This window comes from Dendrobium catenatum, unplaced genomic scaffold (assembly GCF_001605985.2).
Source record: "Dendrobium catenatum unplaced genomic scaffold, ASM160598v2 fragScaff_scaffold_370, whole genome shotgun sequence".
Taxonomy (NCBI): domain Eukaryota; kingdom Viridiplantae; phylum Streptophyta; class Magnoliopsida; order Asparagales; family Orchidaceae; genus Dendrobium; species Dendrobium catenatum.
Genome location: NW_021318832.1, coordinates 5,617,480 through 5,629,074, shown reverse-complemented (window position 1 = coordinate 5,629,074; position 11,595 = coordinate 5,617,480). Strand labels below are relative to the sequence as shown.

At 38.6% G+C, this 11,595-nt stretch overlaps 1 protein-coding gene across 1 annotated transcript in view; it reads left to right on the top strand.

Annotated features, from left to right (window-relative positions):
• The first annotated feature begins 9,361 nt into the window (after positions 1-9,361).
• LOC110095458 (tRNA ligase 1) overlaps positions 9,362-11,595 on the top strand; it is a 93,160-nt gene continuing 90,926 nt past the window's right edge. The window contains exons 1-2 of the mRNA XM_020821003.2: positions 9,362-9,636; positions 9,717-10,157. Of these exons, the coding sequence (XP_020676662.1) occupies positions 9,442-9,636; positions 9,717-10,157 (636 nt within the window). The 5' untranslated portion in view covers positions 9,362-9,441. The remainder of the gene's footprint in view (positions 9,637-9,716; positions 10,158-11,595) is intronic.

Genomic DNA, 11,595 nt, shown 5'->3' with positions numbered 1-11,595 from the left:
CAACTCCGGCACCAGAACATCAGTCATAAACTCCTCAATCACATCCTTATGACCAAAACCGTCCACCACACACGAAGGAGTAAAAGGAATAGCATTAGGAGACAACAAAGTATCAGCAGCAGACGACATTAAGACACCAACATCACCATTAGCAACAGGGGAAACAGACGGTGACTCGACAGAGGGTAAAACAGCCATTCCAATCGCAATGTTAGCATTCTCACATCCCACAACATTCTCACGGGAAATGAGGTTGTTACAAGGAGAGCAAATCGGAGAAGAACCATCAATAACAGTTAAAACCAGAGGAACAGAAGGAGCAACCACATTACCAGCTTCATTTAAGCTATCAACACCATTCCGAGCACCCGATCTCCCTCCCTCCCCCAACGCAGAAGAAGGAATAAGATTAGGGTGAAGAATGGTGCAACCGGCTTTAGAATGCCCCAAAGAAGAACAATGCACACAATAATCCTGGAAATCTTCGAAAACCACAGACTGAACGTAACCTGAATTTTTCGAGCCAACCCAAATTTTATCATGGAATTTTTTGGACACATCTATTTCCACCAAAACTCTCGCAACTGAAGGACGGGAACCAGTAGAAGTAGCATTATCTATTTTTAAGGGATTTCCAAAAATCCTACCCAATCCATGGAGAATACGCGAAGCAAACAGATGAGGCCTAAGATTTGGAAAATAAATCCATATGGGAACAACAGGAGATTCGATTTCCACATCTAAAGTAGGAGACCACTTAATCAATTTCATGAAACAATTGTTAACGAAATAGGATCTATGAGCAAACACCCTACAATAATCTAAATCATTGAAAAGCTTAATCAAGACATTATGCTTATTAAGAATAGTGACAGAAACATCCCCCTTCATTTTAAGATTAAAGAAAAAATTCCTAATAGCATCCAATGATGGACGACGAGCAGGAAACTTTTCGACATGGGCAAACTCAAATGGAACAGCTAAGGATGCGATTTCCATCTCCGGAATTCACAAAGAAGGCATGCCTTTAAATGAAGAAACCTTAAGCTCAGGAAACACCACATAAATAGATGAAGAACCAGAAAGCGCATCTTTAAACGAGAGAGGCGAAGAACCGGTTAAAAAACCAAGATCACGAAGACGAGAATAAGCCATCAAAACAAAACCACAAAAGCAAAAAGAAGAGGAGACTTCCCTGGCGCACGAAGAACGGACGGAACGTCGAGCAGAGGCGCCGCCAGCAAGATTTAGGGCGAAGCCCTAAATCCCAGAGCACGATGGAGATACGAACTCATCTCCAATTTCAGCAAACTTAAAGTCAAATTGAGCGTCTCAGAAATACGAACTCAACGACACAAAATTCAACTCAATCTGAGCCCAAATGAGTATGAATCAAATACCCGAAGCGTTGTTGGAAAGTTTGAACCACAATTTGAGTTACCAAATGATTTTGAGACATGGAGTGCTTATAGTCAAATCGAGTAGCTCTACGAGACGAATCCAATGATCCCAAGATTGTCGAATTCTGAAATCATTAAGTCCTTCAAGTGTCTGACGAACAGTCCACAATCAAGGGAATCAATATCGGTCGTCCATCCAAATCACTCTACATTTGTCATTGATCCTCCTTCTATTTACGGGCCATGTCACTCCAAAAATCTATAAATATACCCTCATTTCTCTTGAGAGGGGGCCCAAGCAAGAAGAAGAAGAGAAGAAGGAGAAGAGAAGAGAAGAAGGAGAAGAAAAGATAAGAAGGATATAAGGGAAGAAACTCCTCCTCGACCACCATCGGAATTCCGCCCGACGCCCAAGTGATGCCGGAATTCTGTTCAACTTCCACGGGAAGCTAGAATTCTATTCAAGTGATGCCGGACTTCTGCCCGACTTCCAAGTGATGCCGGAATTCCGCCCGACTTCCACGGGACGCCATAATTCTTCCCTAGTGACGTCAGAATTCTACACAACTTTCCAGTGACGTCGGAATTCTATCCGATCTTCAAGTGACTTTTGAGTTTTGCACGAATACCATCTATACCGGAGTTCTCTCCAGCCACTGACTGATGTCGTACTTCTACTCGACGCCGGACCTCTGCTTGTCGCCAGATTTCTACCCGACGCCAGATTTATGCCCATTTTTGGGTTTTCACTGGACATCCATCCGATGTTAGATTTATGTCCATTGCTAGACTTTTGCCTGAATCAGTCATTCCGATCTCCGTTGCCCGCCAACTACGGTTCTTCTGACTTACGTCGCCCACCGACTATAATCCTTTAAACCTCTGTCGCCCCCCGACTATGATCCTTTTGACTTACGTCACCCACCAATTACAGTCCTTCTGACCTCTATCGTCAGCCGACTACGGTCCTGCCGACTTACGTCTCATACCGACTACTGTCATTCTAACTTGTGTCACCCACCGACTATAGTTCTTCTAACCTCTGTCGCCCGCCGACTACGATCCTTCTGACTTATGTTGTCTACCGACTACAGTCCTTCCGACCTCTGTCGCCCGCCAACTACGATCCTGCCAATTTACGTCACCCACCGACTACGGTCCTTCCGACCAAATGAACACGTCAACAATGACTCTTTGTATTCCCACAATGTAATGTAATCTATAAGATGTACATCAAGCTAAAGCCTTCCCTCAAAGAAGGACCTCATTTGTAATCAACTGCAAATATTCGTGGATTCATTCAAACTGGGCTAGGCCCCGTGGTTTTTCCCCCTTTTAAGGGGTTTTCCACATAAAAATATTGTGTGTCATATGAATGCTACACCCTCTCTCTTATCTGATTGCGTGTCGGATTTTCGTACAATGCTAAGACGCCAAACTTTATATTTCTCTACCGCCACGAATACTCCAGGACACAACAGTTATAAATACTCAATTTTAAATTAGTCGAGCTCAATGGGCACTTCATCTCCACTCAACAAGCTTGTATATAACTTGTCAAAAAGATATATCCATTTCCACTTTGATCGCATGAGACTAAGAACATATATTTAATATTGGAGATATTAAGATGATACCTAGAGCTAACTCATCTAATGTTGAATTCAACTAAGTTTGATGATATTACTGAAATAACATACAAAATGCTGCAATGCATTTTCTTTAAATGAAGAATAAACTAATAACATTGGAATTCACTGCCAAATAAATGAGCAAATGTTCTCTTAATGTTATTTATCCAAATCAGAATGTTTTGCATTATTGATATTTATGGAATAGAACGTTATTGAATCATGTTTTGTCCATATGGGCTTTGAAAGACAGGCCACCAAGGGAAACACAAAATGTACCATCTTGGGAGATGGAAACAAGCCCCCCTCATGGGTTCAATGGAAGGGTAGATTGATTATACACATATTTCTCTTTTATATATTTTGTAAAAAGGGAAATTATACTATCTTGGGGAGATAAAATAATTGTCTTTATTGATTCAAAAGATGTACGTATAACCATAAATATATATCTCAAAGATTTTCCCCATCTAAAAAAAAAAAGTTAGAAGGAGATTTATTTCTGAGGTCTAGCAAGCTCCAAAAGAAAACTTAAATTAGGTTGGGCTTTATATTTTAAGAATTATATTATTTAATCCTATGTTAAACTTAATAATTTTATTAAAAAGCGAGACTTATTTACCACAATGACAACAAACAATTTGGGGATTGCCTAGAAGAAAACTAATACACCATAAAATGATGCTAACCTATAACCTAAATTTATAATTGGGACTTAATAATACTATATGGTATACCCCTCTACCTAGTCTAATGCAAACGGACGATAAGACTTACAACTTAAGCCCCACAAGGGGCCAAAGAAGTCCATGACATGGACTTACTATCCTACCTAGAAAGGATAGCCATCTAGACCCACCTAAAAGTATTTAACTCCGTGACTCCAAGTCTCTAGGTTGTGCCTGTTGACCTTGATTTTGTCAAACCCGGGTCTAGAGAGTTGACTTGGTCAAATTGACCAAGCCATGGCCCAGGACCTCTCCCAATCAATTTTTTGGGTCAAATCAAATTTGTTTGAGCCCATATCCGGGCCCTAGGTTAACCAGGTTGACCAGGTCAACCTGAGTTGACCCATTGGATCCTTTTGAGCCTAAATTCAATTCAATCCAATTCAAACTCATATTGAGCTCAAACCTTTATTCCCTTTGACCTATTTGACTAGGTTAACCAAGTCAAACCTTGACTTGGTCACCCCAAGTCTTAAATAGGTCAAAATGACCTATTTAAACCTATTTAAGGCCTAATTAAGGCATTGAAAGCCTCTTGAATGCTCTCTAATTCAAAACCACGGCTAATACTTATTATTTCCCTCCTACTGAATCTTGAGATTGATCCTAGTCGTAGATCGAAGGGTGAAAGAACTTAAATAGCGAAAAGTAGGTCTTGAATGGGACTTTTTGCTCTCACTTTCTCGCCAGAGCCTCTCAGCCCGAAATATTTGGTGTGAGACTCCTCTAGGTCCCCTCTCCTTTCCATGAGCAAAACTCCGTCGATCAAGGCTGCCGCCGGCGAGATCTTCGACCAACCGAGGCTTAAGATCTTCCAAGTTGATTTCCTGATGATCCAGAGCTCGTTTGATAGCGATTTCAACTAGAGAAATATACGAGGACAGTCTACAAGTGCAACAAGCCCAAGATTTACTGGATCCACCGTGTGGATCAAGGTATATCGCAAACTCTAGTTAGAAACACCTAGGTCTAATTAACGTTCGTAATATTGCATTTTAGATTTTGAAATTAGTCCCCTAAGAATGCTCTTCATCCCTAGAGTCTACGTTTAAAATTTTGTTCGATTTAATCAACCCAATCGTGAGAATGAGCCAAAATAATGAGTTAGGGCATGAGTTCAGTGTATCAGACGCCTGGAGTTGATCTCAACCATTGATCTCGTGATCAACAGTCAGAATCGTGTCGTTCCGCGGTTCGGAACGACCGCATCGTTCGATCCCACGATCCCGCGCTTCGTCCGGCAGCATCTGGAGCGTTGATTCATTTCACAGGAGATCGGACAGTGAAGGGCTCGTCCTACGTTGCTAAGTCAGCCGTTACCACATCAATCATTGCTATGGTCATTGCGGCAATGATTGTCGTGGACCGCGGGGACGAATCTCGTCCCGCCGCGTGGTCACTCAGCCGCCGCCGCCGCGGTTTGGACGTAGACTCTAGGATGACGGTACACTGCCGACACTTGGAGGGTTTGAACATACGATGGTACTTTGCCGACACTTGGAAGGGGTAAAAGAATGACGGTTCTTTGCCAACACTTAGAGGATGTGAAAGGATGATGGTTCTCTGCCACATCGATGATTGGTGGAAGATAGATTTTGTAAAGGCTTTTTCGCCTTGTTGTGAGGGAAAAAGAAGAGTCACTTTGGTAATAGTGCAATGCATGAATATGGAGTCTTCGGGGAGTGGATGTAGGTCGTGTTAGACCAAACCACTATAAATCTTTGTGTCTTTCAATTTTCACATTTATTTTGTGCAATTTAATTACTATGCTTGAAAAGCTTATTTTCAATTAAAATCAAATTCCTGAAAAGATTAAAAGGTTTTCTATTTAAAAAAATACAAGAAAAATTTTTAAATTACCAATTCACCCTCCTCTTGGTTAGCCTTGAGACATTAACTTAGAATTAACAACCTATATGGATTCAACACCAAGGACCTGAGTGAGTTTTAAATGGTCCATCAAATGTTTCCATAAAGTCAATGTACTAGTTCTCATAGTACTTGTATAAATAATAAAACCAATAAAAACACATTAGAAATAGATAAGAAACAATGAATGACTTGCCCAAAATCATTAATGATTGAGAGATCGATATTAAGTTAAAAAAAAAAAAAAACCAAATTTTAACATTAGAGTTAGTATAAGATTTATCAAAGTCCAATTCCATTTGATGAATAGAAAGTGGACTTATTAATTGTTCGTGGCCACCCAAACCGAATCGCGCCACGCGTCCCACTGATCGCCGTCGTCGTTTATTTAAATATATATATATTATTTCAAATGTATTTTTAAATACATTAAACTTTAAAAATTAATTTAAAAATATTATAAGTTTTATTAAATAAACATTAAACTTCAGAAACTTTAAACTATTATTTTATTTTATTTTAATAATCATTTTTAAATATGAATTGTTTCAAATTATTTTAAAAAATACCCTTTATTGTTTTAAAACTTTGAAAATTTATAACTATTTTATTTTAAATCGGATTTTGACGTGCGACCCCTCGTTCTTTTCAAAAAATTATAAATTTTATTTTAATTTTTTTTCAAAAATTAAACTTATTTTTCTGCCAGATTTCTTGTATTATTTAATTATTTAAGTATTTAATTATTATTTAAATAATTATTATAATAATTATTTTAAATTAAAAATTATTTTTAAACCCCTTTTGAAACCTCTTTAGGGTGGCCAGTGGATCTCCCCTATATATATGTATTATGAATTGATTTATTTTTAATTACTTTATTTTTTGAAAATCTATATATTTATAAGCATTTTAAACTACCTTAGAATTACTTATATTTTAAATCATAATTATGGGAAATCCACTTCATGAAATTTTAAACATAGATTGTATGTGTGAAAAGAAATAATGGGGGAGTGAAAAGAAATTTCCAATCATTCACTAATCATTTCATTAATTGTATTTATCTTTATTTATCGTAGTTTGCATGTGTATGATGCACCACCACTTAGTTTAGGCTCTCATATATCTAAGGACTCAACATGTTTATTTCTTTTGTGTATCCCTTGCATTGTTACCATGAGGTTTAGATAAAACTTCACTTCAAACTCCTACAACGTAATGACACCCTAAGGACAACAATTAAGGACCCGTCTGGCGAACTTAAAAAAATTATAGGAGCTATGATAGATCCCTGATTGGTATAAAAACTTTAAAATTTAAACTTAATGACATCATAAACATCATAGAATTTTCTAGGAATTTTAAGGGCTCTTTAGACTCCTTAATTAACCAACCCTAATTTACCCGTTAAATAGGGTTCGGTACCTTCTAAAAATTCCAATAAATCCCTTTTAACTCAGAAAATTACACATAATACCTCAAATTGTTCAAAACCTGATCCTTAACCTGGGATAAATAGGGCCCCTTAGTTTGACCCCAATCTGACCCTTAGCTTAGCCTCAATTAAAATTTATTATTTTGCCCCTAAAAAATTATTAAAAATTTCAAAATTTACCCAAATATTTGGGAACTCCTCCTTATGTCATTTCTGACCTTTGGGGGTAATTCCAATCAGTTTGGAACTGATTTGGACCAAAATCAAGAAAAATCATCCCATAATTAGATAATTTATATAATTCAATAAATATATGAACTTTAGAAATTCATAATTAATTGTAAAAATTTCCAAATTAGGCAAACTCAATTGAATTCAACTCCAATTAGGGTCTAGTATTTATCAAAAAAATTATGATTACAGAAACCCACTTAAATCAAAAAGTCAACTTTTCGGTCAACCTCAACCTATAGTCTAAGGTCCGAAACTTGTAAAATTCATAACTTTACGTAAGAAACTCCAAATCCAGCAAACTATCTGTCTAACTGCTCACCTTAAGGTCTAGTATTTTTCTAAAATATTAAAAACCCCAAACCTAGCATATTTTCTATAATGATCTTTTGGACCCCTTTAGCCTAGCACCTAGGAAGACCCGAGACTTTTCAAAATTGGCTAATATAGTTTAAACTACGAATATCACTACCCTAAGCATTTATAAGTGATAAACAAACTAAATTAACTAAAACGGATCATAATTCATTAATATCTAAACTTTAACTAAAATTTTATTTTTTAGCCTTCAACAAACCTGAACACTATGCAACTTTAACTAACTATCCAACTTATGATCTATCCCAAGCCACACAAACCTTACACACATATAGAATTGTTTGTTAGGGCACCACTTCTAGAGCCATGCTAGGCCGGTGTTTCCTTTTTCTGCTGTGTGCCGGGTTTTCCTATGTTTTCATTGCATGTTGTGATGAAATTAATGTGTTTGCTTACTTTTATTGCACTTTGGATTGATGTGACGTGTGTTTGATCTACCCCTACATTATGATCGAGATATATATTGCTTTTCTTGCAGGTGGTCATGCTCATGCTTAGCTAAATAAAAGGGGAGAAACTGTCATGATTTTTAATTATGTATTGTGCAGGTGCTTGTTTAGCCCCCTTAAATAAATGAGGGCTATTTTAAATCATTTAATAATGACTGCTGCAGGTGCTCCAGAAGCTGCATTAGCCCTCAATAATTAAGAGCATGACCAAGCATGGATGTGATGAGTTATTTTCTTTATATATAAATTGCTTGGGATTTTTATTAGGATAACCGTGCAGGTGACTATAGATTTTTTTACAGCTTTTCATTAATGTAAATAATTTGTAACATTTGTGAGAGTTGTGAAAGTGTCTTTTAGCGTGGATATTCTTATCCAACTCGAATTTCAAAAGAAGAAGACATCATCAAATGGGAGAGACTTGTTCCATTTGGAAGATCGAGTTTATATGACTTTAGATATCCAAAGAGAAAAGGCAATACCCCCTCCCTTCAGGGAGGAATTATCTATTCATTTGGATATTCAAACCACGACGGATCCAAGGAGTCCAAAGAGAAGAGATCCAAGGAGTCCAAGGAGAACAAATCTAAAGAAGACTGAAGAGTTGAAGATTTGAAGACCCAAATATCTCACTCAAAGTCATTTGCGTCAGTCTTAGGCTTAGAAATCCGGGTTGTTGGCAGTGGTGCCCGACCACTTTACTTTTTTACAGACCATGATTTGTAATTAAAGTGCAGTTGGCCTATGAACATTTACTTGATTAGTTGATTTATATTGATGTGTTTTATTTATGCTGTGAGCCTCTAGGGTTGCATGCTCTTTCTAGTTTTTTGGTGAATTGCATGCCGTATTTTGGTTTAGCCTGGATATTCTTTGGGCTCTTTAAGGATTACAAAAATTTTCTACTCGCAACTAACATATAAAATTTTAAGATTTTAAATAATTTAGAAACTTAACGAACTTATGGAACTATCGGAATCGTTCGGGGTCACATGTATATTATTGCATCTCTCTCTCCTTCTAATAAGACACCTCACCGCTTCCGGGTAGTGTCCGGATAATCTGATTTATGATGATGAAGTGCCGGATCTAGGGAGGCCCAATCTTTTTTAAAAATTTATTTTTTATAAGCCTATTTTTTTAAACTCTAAGACATTCGTGATTTGAATCTTCTAAACTATTATGCATTTCATTAAAAATCTCAAACCGCCCCTTCAACTTTTTTTTTTCCCTATGAATAGCTTCGAGGGTCCTCGAGACAACGCCAAGATATGTGCCGAGTGCTGACCGCGCCGCACTTCGCCCCCCGCCATTTGGATGTCTGCACCTCATCATCGCCTTCTCTTCACTCTGGTCCTCTCCCTCCCCTCTCCCAAATCGTCGCCCACCTCCTTCCTATCTCTCCGCCGCCTCCATTTTCTCTCACCAGCTTCTCTCCATCTCGCCACAACTACTTCCTTCTCTAGCTTATTTTCCTCCACCAGAGCGTCCGCCATGCCTTACAAGCGCCGCGTAATCCCACGATTCTTAACCATATGCATTAATTTCATCTCGCGGATTCTATATCTGACCGTCATTTCATTCTCTTTTAGGGAGGGCATGCGACTAATGAACGGCAGTACTGGAAGGAGAAACCTCGTGCTACGTCCGTCGACAACATTACAGAGAGTATCGGCAATATCAGCATTTCCGATGCTGCGGGAGGTAATAATATGGGTGCTGGTGCTAGTGGTAGCTCTTCTGCCGTGCAGTTTGGGGCGATACCGGGCAATTCGATAGCGAAGGGGCAGCCGCGGGGTGTGTGGTTGCCGAAAACTTACGTGACAGCGTCGGAACCTGTGGCATCTGCGGCGCCTTCTGCGACGGCTTTGCGCACGGAGAAGGAGACTGAGGTGAGCGGTGCGGGGAGCCTGTCTAGGTTGTTTCAAGGTCAGCTGGGTGAGAACTTTGTGGTCGATAACAATACGTTCTCCAGGGCGCAGATACGGGCGACGTTCTATCCAAAGTTTGAGAATGAGAAGTCGGATCAAGAGGTATGCGAATTTTTGCAGATAGAGGGCCTCATTCTTGAGTTTTTTTGTTTTTTTGTTCTGATTTATTTATTTATTGGCTCGACGGTCTTCCTATTTTATTATCAAAATACAATGATGGAATTACCTATCGATTGGAGCTGATATGGGTTTGAACTTTGAAACAAAGTTTAAATTCTGATACCATTTGGAGGCAAAAAGGTTATCCAGTATTACCAAACCGACCAGCTATAGTTCTTTAACGCAACATATTTCGAACGTGTTGTTAAATGGCAAAGAGCTACTTTTATGTTTGAAATAGTTCTTATTATTCAAAAAATAGGCTGTGGGTTGGCTGCTGTTTTGATCTTTCTTTATACAAATCTCCTCATTGTGATATGTGGTTCAGCTGTTAAAGAGTCTAAGAACAAGAAGCGGTACTCATAGTGGTATTTGCTAGTGATTGCTTTATAATCGAACATCAGGATTTATCACTCTTGGTCTTGCTGTTGAAATAAACCTTCTCCCTAATTTACCATTATAATAAATGGAGGTTATTTTCCTGGGCAATGGTTAGGTTGTCTTTATGTCTTTGATATATGGAGAACATGGGAATCACAGAAATAATCAGTGGGTAAGATTGTGTATATCACCCCTTGCACATTATGCTGTGGCCAGAAGCCTCAAGTATTGGGTACATAATTATATTCCACAGGTTCTTTTTTAACAAATATTTTTTAATTAGCAGAGCTCTAGTTAATGTCATTAATCATTATCAGCACCAACAACTTTGTCCTTACCATATGCGTCAGCTCTAAATTCTTTGATTTCTTTCTAAGTGTGTCATGATTATTTTTTTGATGTCTTCATGCATTCATTCTACCAAAAATTGTGCTAGACAGCTGATGAGGACATCAGATTTCGACACGTGTACCATCGCCGGAGACGCAGATCGAAGGCTATGATCCAGAGCCTTTATTTATGATTTACTTGTATTTTATTTATACTTGTATTTTTATTTTTTACTAGTTTGCCCCTGTGGGCATTTTCACTTATGTAGCCCTGAGGGCATATGTGTCATTTTAGTTTTATTTTATCTTGGCCTATTTAAAGGAGGCCTCATGCAATGTATGGAGATGTTTTGATGAATGAAATTTTCTCTTGTTGATCTCTTTGTGAGTTCGTGAAATTTTCCAAGATCTCTTGGTGAGTTCTTGTGGATCTCTTTGTGAGTTCTAGTGGAGGTGGTGCTCGAAGTTGGTAGCTCTAGATTCTCCCTTTCCCCTACACCTATTTTCCTCTTCCCTACCTAACCGAAACTTCACTCCCTCCCAATTCTCCCACCCGCCCCATAGTTCCACCGCCGGCCTCTCCTGGCCGATCCTGCCACCGACGGCTCACCCAGCTCCCACGGCCGGCTGCCAGCCCGCCAGCTCTAGGCCGCCGCCTCCCCCTTGCCTCC